The sequence below is a fragment of the Mytilus trossulus genome, chromosome 3 (assembly GCF_036588685.1).
Source record: "Mytilus trossulus isolate FHL-02 chromosome 3, PNRI_Mtr1.1.1.hap1, whole genome shotgun sequence".
Taxonomy (NCBI): domain Eukaryota; kingdom Metazoa; phylum Mollusca; class Bivalvia; order Mytilida; family Mytilidae; genus Mytilus; species Mytilus trossulus.
Genome location: NC_086375.1, coordinates 43,283,824 through 43,302,380, shown reverse-complemented (window position 1 = coordinate 43,302,380; position 18,557 = coordinate 43,283,824). Strand labels below are relative to the sequence as shown.

The 18,557-nt window shown below is 31.6% G+C and overlaps 1 protein-coding gene and 1 long non-coding RNA gene across 3 annotated transcripts; both read right to left on the bottom strand.

Annotated features, from left to right (window-relative positions):
- Positions 1-850: 850 nt before the first annotated feature.
- LOC134709449 (uncharacterized) lies at positions 851-4,610 on the bottom strand. Of its 2 annotated transcripts, none has more exons than XM_063569607.1 (3): positions 4,509-4,610; positions 2,079-2,397; positions 851-1,033 (listed from the first exon to the last, which is right to left on the bottom strand). In XM_063569607.1, exons 2-3 carry the CDS (start codon positions 2,383-2,385, stop codon positions 1,026-1,028), a joined length of 315 nt encoding a protein of 104 aa, XP_063425677.1. In that variant the 5' UTR covers positions 2,386-2,397; positions 4,509-4,610; the 3' UTR covers positions 851-1,025. The 2 variants fall into 2 exon arrangements, with proteins under 2 accessions (XP_063425677.1, XP_063425676.1); XM_063569606.1 differs by lacking the exon at positions 4,509-4,610 and adding an exon at positions 3,906-3,954.
- Positions 4,611-12,906: 8,296 nt separating this feature from the next.
- LOC134709448 (uncharacterized) lies at positions 12,907-16,627 on the bottom strand. The gene is made up of 4 exons (XR_010105969.1): positions 16,560-16,627; positions 15,790-15,854; positions 14,841-14,906; positions 12,907-14,266 (listed from the first exon to the last, which is right to left on the bottom strand). It is a non-coding gene; the product is annotated as an uncharacterized LOC134709448 (long non-coding RNA).
- Positions 16,628-18,557: the final 1,930 nt, after the last annotated feature.

Below are 18,557 nucleotides of genomic sequence, written 5' to 3'. Positions count from 1 at the left end.
CACGTCATATTTATAACACGTCAAGTACGTGGAAAATATGGCGGACTTTAGTATTCATCAACTTAGAACATTGGTGTACAAGCATAGCATAATAACAACTGGACACATCTGTTTCAATTGTCTTGACTCAATAGACTGCTACGAAGCATAACAAAACTAACAAAAGAAAATAAAAAATAGCCTCTGTGTGAGCCAAAGCTCCGTGTTGAAGACCGTATAATGGTTTACTTTTATCATTTGTTACTTGGATGGAGAGTTGTCTCATTGGCACTCCTATCACATCTTCTTATATCTGTATAGAACCGATAAAAAACATTTTTGTAAACAGTTATTTGGCAAACACTTCATATCCTTATTCTGTTATAGTTTCTTTTGAATAACGATAACAAGCAAAATTCAAAATTTAGAACATGACCTTGACATTTGACCTTGACTTTAATTTTCTTTAAATGGACTAAGGACTTCATATCAAAAGACAGTAGGCCACTACGACTTATAAACTTGTGAATTTATCTTTTACGGTTTAAAAGATATAGCGGTACAAGAAAAGGGGGACGCAGGGAGATAACTCCTATAAGAATAAGTGTGCGGACACACAGGGTGAGTCTTGAAACCCCCATCACTGCGTACAACCTCATTGGCTAAACATCCATTCGATATGTTGTAAACAAAAAAGCATCTCAGACGGCAGAAGGAAAAAAAACCAAAAAAAATCAGAAGAAACAAAAAAGGTTTTTCCACGAAAAGTGGAAAAACTTATAATTTATAATGCTTGAAAGTATTGATAATAAAAAATGTCAATATTTGAAACAAATATGCATAAAAACTTTATTCGTATTAAATAATGAGACTGATATGGAAAGGTTTTAATGATGTGCGAAATAGTGATAATTAATTATAAACAAGCGGATTTTTTTTGCAATGTTTTTTCAAAGAGTCAAGCCAATGACATGTATCAAGAGCCACCAACATTCTGCATATGAACCTCTTTTCTACTAATTGATACAATCTGGCCTCTGCAACATTTACCATCCTTAAAAATAAAAGCAAAAAATAAGGTGAAGCAATTAATATCAAGACAATCCAATGCTGTAGATTCAATTTAATTCGTTGTATACAAATTTTCGTTCCAATTGTAGGTAAAAGTATACCAGGAATTTAAATGTTAATCAGATCTCAAATTTTCTCATAGGTTTTTCGAAAATCTAGAAATCAGATATCCACGAAACTACGATTTTCGCCTTTCACGACAATAAATAAATGCAGAGTATATAAAAACTATATAATATATCCAGTAAAATAAAGACTTTGCTTTGTAAAGTAAAACATATAAAATTGCACGGTGTAAAATTATCATATAATAATGTATTAGATTTACTACACAATAAATTGAAAACATCAAATCGGTCCTCTTTTACTCATCTAGCCATGAAATCCTTTTCTCTGAAGTGGACGAAATATATTTTGTGTAAATGGGGTACAATCTTTGGAAACGAAATTGTAAGTGTTTTATATGTCCCTTGCCGACACCTGTCCGGCTGATCAACGCTCGGGACAAAATAATCGAGTGTTAATGTCCAACCCATGGTTAGATGAAAACGAATATATACGGCTGCCATGAATTATATCTTAGATATTTTGACGTTCAGAAAAACTAGCCTTCAGCTGAAGATTTATCTAAGTCTGCAACAACACTTAAAATATAAAACATTGAATTTATAAAACTGTATGTGTACATGGGAGATACATTTTTATACCTAATTATTGTAAATCAGTATCGTGCTATATAAACACCATTTGAGCGAGTGTAAATGATGGACTCCATTCCCGCTTTTCATTTTCTATGTACAAAAAGGTAAAAAATAAAAGTAGAGGAGCGACATATATACATTTTATCTAATAGACAGCTAAGTGAATAAGTATAGTCGGTTACATTCTCATCCGGTCTAATGTTTTGATTGTCATTGTGAACATGTGTGCCGACTTTGAATAAAATTTACTTACATGTACATACCTCAATTTCTAGATATAATTCACTATCAAGTAGTATTTTGTGTAATAAAATAAAGTTCACTTACGTTGGTCAGGTACATAAAACGGCTGTCCAAAGAAACCACCTGGTGGTGGTCCAAACTGGAAATTACTTTGTTGCTGCTCTCGCTCAATAAGGAAGACCTGTTCGGCATTTCCTCCACGGCCGTCTCCTCCTCTACCACCGCCGAAAAATCCATTCCCGCCATTTCCACCGCCTATAAAACTATCTAGGAGAGATAAACCAATTAAGGGCCGGATAAGTCCGCCTGCCGCCCCAAGTCCGGGAAGTTGACCTTCAGTCACATGTACAATTGATGCCACTGCTACCACAAACAGTATAAAAGCCTTCATTGTTGATATACCCTTAATAAAAGAAAACATTTTCATATTAAGCAATGCGCTGTAATTTATCTAATCTGTTGTATCTTTTAGGTTTAGTTTTATTTACTTTCTACTTTTGGCTAAAAGTAAATTGATTTTTCTTCCATGTCGCTTTTTAAACTTTTATATAAAAAAAAATAATATAAATATGTTCCCTGCTTTGGGATGCTGCACTGTAGTAACTTTGATTCGAATGTGTGATGGTCCAGTATGTTCGAGTGCAATTTAAAAAAAAAAAAGACAGGACAGAAGTTTTGAGTAATAAAAATAGGCAGGATAACATTTTTTTAAGAAAAAAGTCAAGATAAACTAATAAAAAAAAGGTCGGACCGAATAGAGTGAAAAATAAAAAAGAAAGGATACACTTTTTTTTGTAATTTAAGTAAGAGGTAAGCGTCGCGGGAGAAATTCATTTGCGCAATAAAAAGCACATTTTTGCGCCAAAAAAGCGTTCTTTTTTAAACATACATAGTATCATTTGCGCCAAAAGTAAAATATACGATTGCGTCAATGAAAAGAAAAATAATGATAATGTCTGGGGTAAACTCTTTAAGGGGGCTCGTGGGTATAAATCTTTTTTTTTTAAATATAGGATTGCGCTATATATTTTCTATAAAATAACTCATGTAATCATATACTTTATAGAAAAATAAAATAAAAAATGTTGAACAAATAGGTGAAATAGAGGTAAAATCGAAATAAAAAAAACAACTTAATTACAGAAATCGCTTAAATTTTCCAATCATTCAATTTAAGTATAGCTTATTTGAAAAAAATGATAAAAAAATATAGGTCACCGATGAGTTAAAAAAAGTATTTAATTTTACCCAAAAATTTCTTTTTTTGCACCAAGGAATGATAATTAAGAGCATTTTCAATGATATATTTTTGTTTATTGTCTATTGCAATTGTGTGATAAAAAAATTAATAATACTTTTGGAAATAAATATATCTTATCTTATATACATTTTAAAAGGCATCTGGGGCCATAACGGTTTTTTTTTGGGGTAGATGAATGTACCATATGATAAAGAAACAACGAATAAAATAATAAATAAAATTTGTAATGAAAACATTTATATGTGCAATATTTCCACTCAACACAGCTATATATTGTTCATCAGTGTAAACTGTAATACTTCAGTTTTGAGGAGTACATCGCAATCTTGTTTCTACACTTTTCTTCTTTCTTTATTTTTAATAAAAGTCTGACGGATATCCTTGCTATCTAAAATAACAACTGACTTCCTAGGTAAACTCAAGTTGCGACAGTAAAATTTACGTTTTACGAAGACCAAGCTTAAGATACAATTACATTTATCTCCTAATTCTAAACTATAACGCGATATTTAAGAAAAAAAGAAAAATATATGATTTAGTGAAAAAAAGATAAAATTGATATTTTAAACTTAATGTATCACTAAGTTATTCTATCTCTTCACCATGTTCACGTTTTGAAAAAAAATGCATTAAATGAAAAAAAAACTAACCTTTTGTGAGATGACCAGATATGTATCGGCGTTACTTCAAAGGTGTATGGTTATATACCAATGATTTGCATATTCTATGATAATTAGAAAATTGTTGCCATCGATTATACCTTTTATTTTCTTTGTTACGCGTTTATTGCAACAAATTCCCCATAAATGAATGACATATTGAGATCTACGCCGCTGTAAATAATTCGCCTTAAAACATCTATGTCCATAATGACGGACATACGAATATATATATTTTTTAAGGTGAATGAACATTGAAGTACTTTTATGAGTACATAGAACTATTGGGTGACCACAAAGTTACATTGGTTCAATAATAAAAAAAAACCAAACATATATTTATACGAAAACTCGGTTAACTGTTGCTCGTTCGAAGACGTTTCAAAATGCATTTCTTCCCGGTTTCACGGACGCCATTACGAATACATGTATTTATATTTTTGCCGATGCCCACGGATGTTATATATTTTTTTGTTACAGTAGGTGAGACGTCTCCTCTGTCCCTATATTTTTACACCACCAAACGTCACAAGATTGGTACTTACAGGACCAACACTACTAGTAGAACTTACATGCATAACATGAATTGCTTACCCTTCAAGTGCATATGAGCTCGCTCTCTTTGCAGTCTTTGGTGGCGTTCGTGTTGCTCAGGTCTTTATTTTCTGATGTAGTGTCCCCTTTTTTGAATTTCTCAAATCCACTCCGAATTTAACAAGAGTGCACACGCTGAAATGTCTCGCCTTCTTTACTATTAAATCATTGATATGATGTTGATAGTCCTAAGTATAAAGCTTGATTAAAAACTGTCACATAAACTTAACATTAACCAAGATGACATACAACAAATATAGTAGACCTATTACTAATAGTTTAAGAAAAATAGACCAAAACACAAAAACTTAACACTAAGCAATGAATCGTTAAATTGAGGTCAAGGTCAAATTAAACCTGCGCGACTGACATATAGATCATAAAATATTTCCATACACCAAATATAGTTGAACTATGGCATATAGTATTAGATAAAAAGACCAAAACTCAAAAACTTTACTCTGACCACTCAACCATGAAAATGAGGTCAAGGTCTGATGACATCTGCCCGCTAGGCATGTACACCTTACAATCATTACATCAACAAATTTAGTAGATATATTGCATAAAGTATGAGAAAAACAAACCAAAACACAAAAACTTAAAAATAACCACTGAACCATGAAAATGAGGTCAAGGTCAGATGACACCTGCCAGTTGGAATTGTACACCTTACAGTCCATCCATACACCGAATATACTAGCCCTATTGCTTATAGTATCTGAGATATGGACTTGACCACCAAAACCTTGTTCACTGATCCATGCAATTCGGTCAAGGTCAAGTGAAAACTGTCTGAAGTGCATGAGGACCTTGCAAGGTACGCACATATCAAATATAATTATCCTATTACTTATAATAAGAGAGAATTCAACATTACAAAAAATCTGATCTTTGTTTTCAAGTGGTCACTGAACCATGAAAATGAGGTCAAGGACATTTGACATGTGACTGACAGAAACTTCGTAACATGAGGCATCTATATACAAAGTATGAAGCATCCAGGTCTTCCACCTTCTAAAATATAAAGCTTTTTAAAAAGTTAGCTAACGCCACCGCCGCCGCCGGATCACTATCCCTATGTCGAGCTTTTTGCAACAAAAGTTGCAGGCTCGACAAAAATCAAGTGTTGCAATAAGGAAACAACACAAAATCATAAAGGAGGTGACTGGGTGCGTCAACAGCCATATCGTTTTTCGCTGATCCTATAGGTGCGATATCTTATCGCTGCGTTGAAGACCCATCGGTTACCCCCGTTTCATTTCTCAATTCTATTCTGCAACAACTGATTGCTGCTCGATAAAGTGTTGATTGGTGTATTCGATATTGATTGGTGTATTCTATATTGATTGGTGTATTCTATATTGATTGGTGTATTCTACTATTGATTAGTGTATTATATTTGATTGGTGTATTCTACTATTGCTTAGTGTGTTCTTCTATTGATGGGTGTATTCCATATTATTTGGCCGTGTATTCCATATTGATTGGTGTATTCCATATTGATTGGTATATTTCATATTGATTGGTGTATTACATATTGATTGGTGTATTCTGTACTGATTGGCGTATTCTATATTTATTGGTGTATTCCATATTGATTGGTGTATTCCATATTGATTAATGTATTCTATATTGATTGGTGTATTCTATATTGATTGGTGTATTCTGTATCATTTGGTGTATTCTACTATAAGTTGCTGTATTCTACTTCTTGTTGGTGGACTATATATATCGATTGGTGTATTCTATGAGTTGGTGTATTATATTATTGGTTGGTGTATTATATATCGATTGGTGTATAATATTTTGATTGGTGTACAATTATATATTGATTGGTGTATACTTATATATTGATTTCTGTATTCTATATTGATTTGTGTTTTATAATATTGATTGACGTTATAGTTCAACTTTTAGTCATTCGCCTTTCGTGTTAGTTAAATAGAGTGAAGTTTCGAAATGATATCTTGAATAGTAAAAAACAAAACAATACAAAAAATTGTTTACACACAATCCATACTTGATAGAGAAAAGATGATAGATGTAATAAAACCACTGCATATAATAGAATACAAACCGTGGGTTAGAATTTATAACATTTTGGGGTGGCAAAAATAATGTTTGTGTCACCGCGGAGGACCATACTAGCAGGAATTTTAATGTAATGTCTAGGAAATACACAATATCTTTATTAAGGTCCCTTTTCTTCAAGATAATTTCATATGATTATACAAGAAAATAATAGCGAACAAAACATATACATAAAAAAAAACATAACATCATGATAAAATATTCAAGAGATATATCATTAATGGAAATAAAATATTATGTTATGATGCATAATGATTATATGATTATTATTTACATGTATATATGAATATAAAGTCCTGTATTATTTTAAGTATATGCATGGACAAGATGTTTATAATCAAATAAATCTGTAAATTGATGATGACCTCTTTGTAGACCTTTGTAAGTTTATATTGGGTGTTTTTCTATAAGAAAGAATATAAGATTTGTTATAAATACTCAGTTTTTTCCTAAAATTTGACACTGGTAATTCATCTATAATAGCATATTGTATCTATAATATATATATGAATTTTCATTACAATCTAAGCAATATTTTTCACAAAATTTACGATTTTTTTTTAACAAATACTATGTTATTACTGTAATGGATTATTCCCCTTTTTTATCCTTAACATTATCACTATGTATCGATTATAAGCTTTAACCATGGCAATATAGGAAATAGATCAAAAAAGAAAAAAAAGAACCTTGTGTTAAAATAAAGGAAAACAGATATTTTTGTTTACAAATTTACATCTGAGGGTTCTTTGTATGATGGATTGATTTTCAACTTAAAACAATGAAAACATGCAAATTTCAATAAATTTGTTTGACTGATACAGAGCTCATGCATCAATTAAATAGATTTTTTTAATTTGTTCGTTATGATTAATGAACTATGTCATACTATTTGGTGCCATATTAGATACTTTATGTTTCTGTTCAAATCTATATGGTGTCATTTTAAGTATCTATTACTAGTAAATTTATCTGGTGTCATATTTAGTACTTTATGCTTTTGTTCAAACCTATTAAGTGCCATACTAAGTCCTTATTTTCTAGCTAAATCTATTTTTTTGAAGAATATTATGATTATTTAGTATTTATTATAACAAATGTTAATAAAAAAACCTAATATCATTGCAAAATCTGTTCTTATGAATTCATAAATCCAAGAAGAGATTGCTTGATTGGTGTGTAGAGCCACTTACAACACTGTTCCATTCCTTGTGGCAGTGATGTGTATTGTATGAAAGGGAAGTGTCGAGAAGACAGAAGATTTGGTAAGAAGTTGGAGGTGAACGCACCACTTCATACGTACAGCATTTGAACTCATAACCTATTTAAGTGTTTTAATTGACATTATCTAAATGGTACAGTTGTTGGAATAATTAGACCACTCTGCCACCTAAACCCCTGAAAAGAACCAATTATTATAACCTCACTTTTTTACAATGGAATAAACAAGAGGCTCTCAAAAGCCTGAATCACTCACCAGTAATTTTTTGCTTAAATCTTTCATGAATGATTATTTTTGCTTTTCAATATATATTAATGTGTGGCAAAAAAATTTCATTTAAATGTTCTTTGTATCTGTCATATTTTTTTCAAAAGCAAAAAAAATGCATATTACCCCTATGTTCCACTTTAGCCACAATGGCTGTGTTTCGTGATGTACAAAGAAATAAAATATAAATTTTATACTAGATACTCTGAAACTCATCCAGTCTAAGTTTGGCTGAAATTGATTCATCAGTTTCAAAGGAGAAGAATTTTTAAAATAAGCAAATTAGATGAGCAAATTGTCTTTAAAGGGCATTAACTCCTCAGGGGGTCAATTGCAATTTAGGTCATATAAACTTATTTGCTGAACATTTTTGTTGTTACAGTTTATCTTTATCATTAATGATATTCAAGAAAACAACCAAAAACTGCATTATTTCCTTAAAATTACCAATTTAGGATCATTTAGCAGTAGCAATCCAATGGGTTGTTTTATTTATCTGAAAATTGCATTGCTGATAAAACCCACCTAATGAACACTTTCACTCCATGTCAGATTTGAACTAAATGCTTTAATGTTTGAGAAATAAGACAAAAAATGCTTTTTATCCCTATGTTCTTCTTTTAGCAAAGGTGGCCATGTTTTTGGACAAACCAGAAAATAAAACAATAACTTTTTGCTAGATACCATAAGGATCATTGTTTGATTGGAATTGGTTCTGTAGTTTCAGAAAAGAAGAAATAGTTTACGCAAGACAGATGATGACAGACACCACGATATGACTAAAGCTCTCAGATCCTTATTGTATTTTACATTTTAAAAAGTTACATTAAGTGAAATTCCCAGTAAAATAAATAATCAGCAAAATGAACATTATTGTTTTTTTTTATTCAAATGGTCTATAAAAAATCATTTATGATAATTCTAAAACCCTTATAACAATACTTCAGGGATTGTTGGAGTATTAAGCTATATTGGAATGTTTTAATTTCTATGGAAACTTCATCAGAATAAGAACTACAGAAGAGTTCAAAATGGTAAAGTGATAATTTGCACTTCACAATGTCAACAGGGGGAATAGTAATAAATAAAAAATGAAAGAAGGTATGAAAGTAAACTTTAAAAAGAATGTTAAATAAAATTTGTTAACTCGTGTTTAATCAAATTTTGCAGAGGTACATGCTTCCAATTGGCTTCCACTCAAAGTTACATGCTTCTAATTGGGACCGCTCTGTCAAGGGTACTGCTTCTAATTAACTTAAGCAGACAGAGGTATATATGTACTGCTTCCAATCAGCTTCACAACATGACAGGGAGTGTGCTCCCAAATAGCTTCACTAAGAGGTACGTGCTTCCAATTGGCTTCGCTCAGACAAACGTACTCTTTCAAGTGTTGAAATGATACTGGACTACAAGTCTGTACTAAATCCAGTGGTGTAAATGGTACATAATTGCCAAATGTCGTCCAAATTTATAAAAAAAAATATTTTATTTAACATTCTTGATCCATCTCTCACATCTACCTTCACTCTCTATTTATGATTTATCCTGATGGTGTCATTGTGAAATGCAAATTATCACTACAGGATTGTGTACTCTTCTGTAGTTTAAATCCTGATAAAGGTGCCATAGGAACCAAAATATGTCTATCTGATTTAATCACTGTACGATCCCTAAAGTCTTGTTCTTAAAAAATATTGAATTCTGTGTTTTATCGAAACCCAACCCTGCATACATGATTCAGGGATCCACTTTTCAGATTATATCGTATTGGAGTTTTGGATGGAAGACAATGATGAATAAATAGACATTTTCCTCTTTAAATTGGATTTAACATTCTTTAAAGATGTAGTGAAGTGAAATTTAAAAAGTCTGGAATTTAAAATTGATACTATAAATAAGAAGAGCATAAGTTGAGGAGCAAAATAGAATAAAAATATTGATAGACTTTCAAGATATTTAAATTTGTTAAATGACAGGAAAAGGGTGACTTAGACTTTTACCTTATATTTGGGTTTCAAATCTTCAGAAAAGAAATGTATAATCTGCTTAAATTATAGTAATGACCTTTTTATGAGCTATTGAGGAATTCTGATTAAAGACAAACAATTGTTATAAAGGGCACTTTTGTTTTATATCATAGGGATAACCCAAGGAGTAGGCATTTCTGTAAAAATTTCCTAATTATGACCTGCAGGCTACATTCTTTAATCTTACTGAACGAATTATTATTATTATACTATATATATGAAGGGCATTGTCTTACAAAAACTACTCTAAGCAGTTACACAACAACAAAAAATAAACAATAATCTTATCAATTAACAAACTGAAATATGGCACATCAGATAAAATAAAAAAGTTGAAACAATAAAAGTACATAAATGAATTACCATTACAACTGCATAAAAATACCTATAGATATACGAATTCAGAGATTAATAAAATCATGGTAAACAAGATTAGATAAGTTTTTACATTCTACTTTAAAGTTGCAAACTTCTGTTCATTCCATAAAAAACATATTTGAACTCATATATCTATGCAATTATGTCTGTCACACTGGCCTCTAGTCATATGTTCATTCAAAACACACCTAAATATCTTCAGGGTAGGAAAATTAGTTCATATTGTGACTTTGCAAATTTTATGAATAAGTTAAAAAGAATACACTTCAATTACAATCCTAATAGAGAGTAAAATCTATTTGGTGTCATATTAAGTACTTTATGCTTCTGTTCAAATCTATTTAGTGCCAAATAAAGTCCTTTGTTTCTAGTAAAATATATTTATTTCAAATATATAATGATTATTCAGCATTTATTTTTACAAATGTTAATAAACAAACTGATATCATTGCAAAATCTTTTCTTATGAATTCATCAACCCAAGAAGATTGATTGATTGGCGTGTAAAGCAACTTTCAACACTGTTACCTCCCTTGTTACAGTCATGTTTATTGGTGGATGAAAGTGGAGTGTTGAGAAGACAGAAGATTTGGCCAGAAGTTGGAGGTGAACGCACCACTTCCTACGTACAGAATTTGAACTCACAACCTATTTAAGTGTTTAATTGAAATAATCTAATGATACAGTTGTTGGAATAATTAGACCACTCTGCCACCTAAACCAATGAAAAGAACCAATGATTGTAACCTCACTTTTTACAATGGAATAAACAAGAGGCTCCCAAAGCCTGAATCGCTCACCTGTATTTTTGCTTAAATCTTTCATCAATGGTTATTTTTGCTTTTTAATGCGTGGCATAAAAATTACACTTAAATGATCTTTGTATCGGTTAATTTTCTTCAAAAGCCCCCCCAAAAAAATCCATTTTACCGTAGCGGGTGTGTTTCTTGATGTACAAATTAAGGAAATAAAATACAAATTTTATACAAGATACTCTGAAACTCATCCAGTCTAAGTTTGGCTGATATTGAATTAGCAGTTTCAAAGGAGAAGATTTAAAAAAAAAAGCAAACTAGATGTCAGAACAAATTGGGAAAAAATGTCTTTAAAGGGTGATAACTCATCAGGGGGTCAATTGACAATTTAGTTCATAAAAAACTTATTTGAAATTCTTACTTTGCTGAACATTTTTGTTGTTACAGTTTATCTTTATCATTAATAATATTCAAGAAAACAACCAAAAACTGCATAATATTCTTAACATTACCAATTTAGTGGTAGCAAGCAAGTGGGTTGTTTCATTCATCTGAAAATATCATTGTTGATATAACCTACCCAATAAACACTTTCACCCCATGTCAGACTTGAACTAAATGCTTTAGTGTTTGAGATATAAGACAAAAAAATGCTTTTTATCCCTATGTTTTTTTTTTAGCAAAGACGGCCATGTGTTTGGACAAAACATAAAATAAAACACAAACTTTATTCTAGATACCATAAGGATCATGGTTTGATTGGAATCTGTAGTTTCAGAGGAGAAGATGTTTGAAATAGTTTACATCAGACAAATAATGACAGACACCAAGATATTGGTAAAGCTCTCAGTTCCTTATTGTATTTTACATTTTAAAAAGTAACATTTAAGTGAAATTCCCAGTAAAATGGTCTATAAAAGATTCATTTATGATAATTCTAAAGCCCTTATAACAATACTTCACGGATTGTTGGAGTATTAAACTATATTTGCATGTTTTAATTTCTATGGAACCTTCATCAGAATAAGAACTACAGAAGAGTACAAAAAGGTGAAGTGACAATTTGCACTTCACAATGTCAACAGGGGGAATAGTAATAAATAAAAAATGAAAGATGGTATGAAAGTTAACTTTAAAAAGAATGTTAAATAAAATTTGTTAACTCGTGTTAAATCAAATTTTGCAGAGGTACATGCTTCCAATTGGCTTCCACTCAAAGTTACATGCTTCTAATTGGGACCGCTCTGCCAGGGGTACTGCTTCTAATTAACTTAAGCAGACAGAGGTATATATATACTGCTTCCAATCAGCTTCGCAACATGACAGAGGGTGTGCTCCCAATTAGCTTCACTAAGAGGTACGTGCTTCCAATTGGCTTCGCTCAGACAAACGTACTCTTTCAAGTGTTGAAATGGTACGGGACTGCAAGTCTGTACTACATCCAGTGGTGCAAATGATACATAATTGCAAGTCAAATGTCGTCCAAATTTACAAAAACATATTTTATTTAACATTCTTGATCCAGTTATCTTTCACATCTACCTTCACTCTCTATTCCTGATTTATCCTGACGGTGTCATTATGAAATGCAAATTAACACTACAGGATTTTGTACTCTTCTGTAGTTTTAATCCTGATGAAGGTGCCATAGGAACCAAAATATGTCTATCCGATTAAATCACTGTACGATCCCTAAAGTCTTGTTCTTATAAAACATTTAATTCTGTGTTTTCTCTAAACCCAACCCTGCATGCATGATCCAGGGATTCACTTTTTAGATTATATTGTATTGGAGTTTTGGATGGAAGACGAAGATGAATAAATACAGACATTTTCATCTTTAATATATCATTAAAAATTAAACCAAAAAAAGATTCCTTTAGCTTATATTTTTTATGGGATTTAACATTTTTTTAAGGGTGTAGTGAAGTGAAATTTTAAAATATGGAATTTAAAATTGATACTATAAATCAGAAGAACATAAATCGAGCAAAATAGAACAAAAATATTAATAGGTATTCAAGATATTTTTTTTTTTTAAATGACCGGAAAAGGATGACTTAGACTTTTACCTTATATTTGGGTCTCAAATCGTTAGAAAAGAAATGTATAATCTGCTTAGATTATAGTAATGACCTTTTTATGAGCTATTGAAGAATTCTCATTTAAGACAAAAAAAAATGTTATAAAGGACACTTTTGTTTTATATCATAGGGAAAACACAAGGAGTAGGAATTTCTGTCAAAATTTCCTAAGTATGACCTGCAGGCTTCATTCTTTACTCTTACTGAAAGAATTATTATTTTTATACAATATCTATGAAGAGAATTATCTTACAAAAACTACTCTAAGAAGTCACACAAGAACAAAAAATAACCAATAATCTTATCAATTTACAAAATTAAATATGGCACCTCAGATACAATAAAAAGTTTGAAACAATAAATCAAACAAAACTACACAAATGAAATACTATTACAACTGCATGAAAATACCTATAAACGAATTCAGAGACTTATCAAGTCATGGTAAGCAAGATTAAATAAGTTTTCAAATTCTACTTAAATGTTTAAAACTTTTGTTAATTCCATAAAAAAACCATATTTGAACTCATATATCTATGCAATTATGTCTGTCACACTGGCCTCTAGTCTTTTGTTCATTCAAAACACACCTCATTATCTTCAGGGTAGTAACATTAGTTCATATTGTGACTTTGCAAATTTCATGAATAGGTTAAAAAAACATACAGTACATTTGCAATCCTGATACAGAGTTTGTGGTACACCAAAATGTAGCTGCATATCATCATTATCAATATTTATTAGAGATAAGTTTTATGTCCTGTTGCTTTGGTAAAATCTAATCCATGAAAAGGCATTATCAGATATTCCGTAGGAGTATTCAAGATGTTCAATCAGAATCAGCTGGTCAATTACTTCAAATGCAGCATTAAGAGAATACAAAATAATCACATTTCTTTTATGCAGCCATAGTTATCATGGTAATGGTAGACTGAAAAAGAATTAAGACACTTTCAAGTTGTCTGGCATATCACATAAACAAGAGGTTTGGTTAATATATGTGTTTTTCTTAAAATGTCTGTACCAAGTCAGGAACATAGCAACTGTTATCAAATAGTCTGTTTCTATGTGTTATTTGTTGCACTTCAGTGCTTCTGTTGATCTTTTGTTGATGCGGTTTCTTTTTGTAACCCAGATTTGTTTTCTCTCAATCCATTTCATACTTTTGAACAGCGGTATCATACAAATGTCTTTATTTCAGAGATTTAATTTGGGAATTATAATAAAAGGTTTAAATTTCATCAATTTCTCTTAAAGTGATCATTGTCATACATTTTGAACTGCAGACTTTTTTATACAAAAGAACAAAATTTAGCCAAATAAACGTTGACACCTCTTGATAACAAAAGAAAGAGACATTTTCTGATGTAATCTATTTTGCTTTTCTAAATTTTGAGACACCCTTTTCAAAAAACGTTAATTGTAAGAAGATTATAAAATCCTGTGCATGTACATGATCTTTAAATACAAAAAGTTTATAAATCTTTGTAACAGCCTTTTCTTACCTAAAAAGTCAATGTCAATGGTCATTTCCAACATAAATCCTTATGGACAAGATGTTATGCTGTATCCTGGAATATAAAATGGGTTGGTCAATCAAAATTGTTAAAAATACCTCTGTCGGTTTATTCAAGTACATTATACATGTTATATAGAGCTAAAGGCTCAAGGGAGCCTCTGTTGCTCACCTGATATTTTTTACATACAACCGATACATGAAATAATGCAACCGTTATACTTTTGCTTTAATTTCAGAAGACTTTTGTAAAAGATTACAAAAATTTATGAAAAAATTGTTAAAAATTTACTTTAACCCTTTCATCAATGGATTTTTTTTGGCATCCTTGTTTCGCATAGAATTTTCCAATAAAATGCTGAAAATAAGCTTCAAAGTATTAATGCATTGCGAAAAACAATAATTTCATCAAATAAATTTAAGTCAGCTATTCTTATGAATATCCTTTTCATATTGGATAGCATAGATGTAATACCCAATACAGGTGTCAAAAGGTGTCATTATTACAAAAAATTACAAATTGACTTTTAAAAGGTCAATATCTCCATTTTGGGCCAGGTCAGGTAAAAAGGTGATTTATAACATATCAAGGTAAAAGGAGGCATCAATGTGACACCATCCCATCAAAACCAACACATAACATCTATGTAATCAATTGAAATCTTTATAACATTAACTATGAGTATAGTCACAAAATAATACTGAAATAAAATCAAGATTGCTTTGCAGTGGTGAAATGTCACCTGCGCTGTATAAGTATAAATGTATAAATCAATTGAGTCACAACCTGTAAATGTGGTACAATATATAAATATTGTTAAATTCTTGTAAAAATGGTGATCAACTACACACAATGGCAAACAATTACTAGAGCTGTCTGTCAAATGGTCCCAGGAGCTGCATTCACAGGATGATACTATTGATATACTCTTTCTTACCTTAAAAGTCAGCTCCAATGGCTATTTTAACATCAATCCATACTGACATATTATGATAAATTGGCCTGAAAAGTAAAATGATATATCTGTTAAAAAAATCAATGTTGGAACATTGTAGGTATATTACAGCAGATTCCTATATTTTTTGTGGGAAACAATATCAATGGATTGAAGTAAAATTGGATTTTTGTTGGAAATAATTTCCATGGATTGAGTAACAATTGTATTTTTGTGGGTAACAATTCAATGTATTGAGGAGCAAATGTATTTGTGTGGGTGTCAATTCCCATGGATTGAGGAACAATTGTATGTTTGTGGGAATTTGATTCAGTGTTCTGCCAAAGTCTGCAAAACATATGAAGGTAAACAGGTCCCTGACCTTTAACAACTTTGAAGTAAAGAACACTTACTTTTCTACATTGGCTAGAGGTATAGGGGCAGGGTTGAGATCTCATAAACATGTTTAACCCCACCGCATTTTTGCCTGTCCTGGCCTTTGTAAGTCTTGTATTAATTTTTAATTTTAATTTCTTGTGTACAATTTGGAGTCTAGTATAGCGTTTATTATCACTGAACTAGTATATATTTGTTTAGAGGTCGGCTGAAGGACGCCTCCGAGTGCGGGAATTTCCCCTCGCTACAATGAAGACCTATTGGTAATCTTGTGTTGTTCTTTTCTATGGTCGGGTTGTTGTCTCTCTGACACATTCCAATTTCCATTCTCAATTTTACTTCCTTTAAATTTATTTTATGATGAATTATAAACCTACCTAATTTATTAGCAGTATTAGACCACCAAGTCTTACTCCTCATCCATTACAACAAAGTTACTGAAAGAACCTAAAAAAGAATTAGAATTAACACAAATATATATTTTACAAATTTATAAAGTCAACAGCCTAAAATTTAGTTTTTTAAAGAAATACTTAAATTTTAATTTAAACCTATTTTTTCTATTATATGCTCTATCAGTTATCTTCTATTGAATTAAAACTTCCCATTTGAGGTAAAATATTATCTCAGAATTTCTTTTTCCTGATATAAATTTTTATTATGAACAATGGTTATAAAAAAAAACTCAAATTTTCAAACCAGAAAACAGTGGGATAAAAACCAGGTTAAATTGGAGGATTTACTTCTGCTATGCCAAAAGTCAACCTTCTATCTTAATTTCTTGCTAAATAAATTTTGATAGACAGACCCAATAGAATTGAAGTTCCAGGTTTTTGGTTATATCTCGCACTATCAGTCTTATTTGAAGGATCCTCAACAAAGTTTAAGCCAAGAGGACAGCTGAACCCAAATCATTTGCTTCTTCACATGGCAGACAACCAAGTGATGACGTGAAAAAAGATATGTTCAAGATACTGATGGTTTGAGGTATGTTACATCTGAAACGATCAGTATAATGCCTTCTTTATGGAGGATCCTAGGCAATCTTCTAGTCAAGAGGACCGACATGGAAGACTTATGTCCAGGATACTGAATGCGTGAGGAAGATTATATCTTAAACTATAAGCCTAATGAAATGAAGGACCCTATATAAGCTTCTTGTAATGATGGCATACATGGAAGTTTGAATCCAATATACTGATGGTGTATTGTATGTTACACCTAACTCCATCAGTTTAAATGCCTTCCATAAGAAGGATCCTAGACACACTTCTTGTCAAGAGAATAGACATGTAAGATTTATGTTAAGGATACTGATGGTGTGATGATGGTTATGTCTCACACTATCAGTCTAGGGTTTTCCTAATAGAGGTTCCTGGACAATTTTCTAGTCAAGATGACATGTAAGCTCAAATCTTCTGCTTCATCAAATGGCGGAAAACCAAAGTGATGAAGTGAAAGAGAGTAAATCACCTCAGACTTTGAAGATTGATGTCTAGGATACTGATGGTGTGATGATGGTTATGTCTCACACTATCAGTCTAGGGTCTTCCTAATAGAGGTTCCTGGACAATCTTCTAGTCAAGAGGACAGCTAAACTCAAATCTTCTGCTTCATCAAATGGCAGAAAACCAAAGTGATGAAGTGAAAGAGAGTAAAGCACCTCAAGACTTTGAAGATTGATGTCCAGGATACTGATGGTGTGATGATGTTTATGTCTCACACTATCAGTCTAGGGTCTTCCTAATAGAGGTTCCTGGACAATCTTCTAGTCAAGATGACATGTCAGCTCAAATCTTCTGCTTCATCAAATGGCGGAAAACCAAAGTGATGAAGAGAAAGAGAGTAAAGCACCTCAGACTTTGAAGATTGATGTCCAGGATACTGATGATGTGATGATGGTTATGTCTCACACTATCAGTCTAGGGTCTTCCTAATAGAGGTTCCTGGACAATTTTCTAGTCAAGAGGACAGCTAAACTCAAATCTTCTGCTTCATCAAATGGCAGAAAACCAAAGTGATGAAGTGAAAGAGAGTAAAGCACCTCAGACTTTGAAGATTGATGTCCAGGATACTGATGGTGTGATGATGTTTATGTCTCACACTATCAGTCTAGGGTCTTCCTAATAGAGGTTCCTGGACAATCTTCTAGTCAAGATGACATGTCAGCTCAAATCTTCTGCTTCATCAAATGGCGGAAAACCAAAGTGATGAAGAGAAAGAGAGTAAAGCACCTCAGACTTTGAAGATTGATGTCCAGGATACTGATGGTGTGATGATGTTTATGTCTCACACTATCAGTCTAGGGTCTTCCTAATAGAGGTTCCTGGACAATCTTCTAGTCAAGAGGACAGCTAAACTCAAATCTTCTGCTT

Bases quoted from the DNA above. Each gene is read 5' to 3' on its own strand.
- LOC134709449 (XM_063569607.1), bottom strand. From the start codon at position 2,385: ATGAAGGCTTTTATACTGTTTGTGGTAGCAGTGGCATCAATTGTACAT.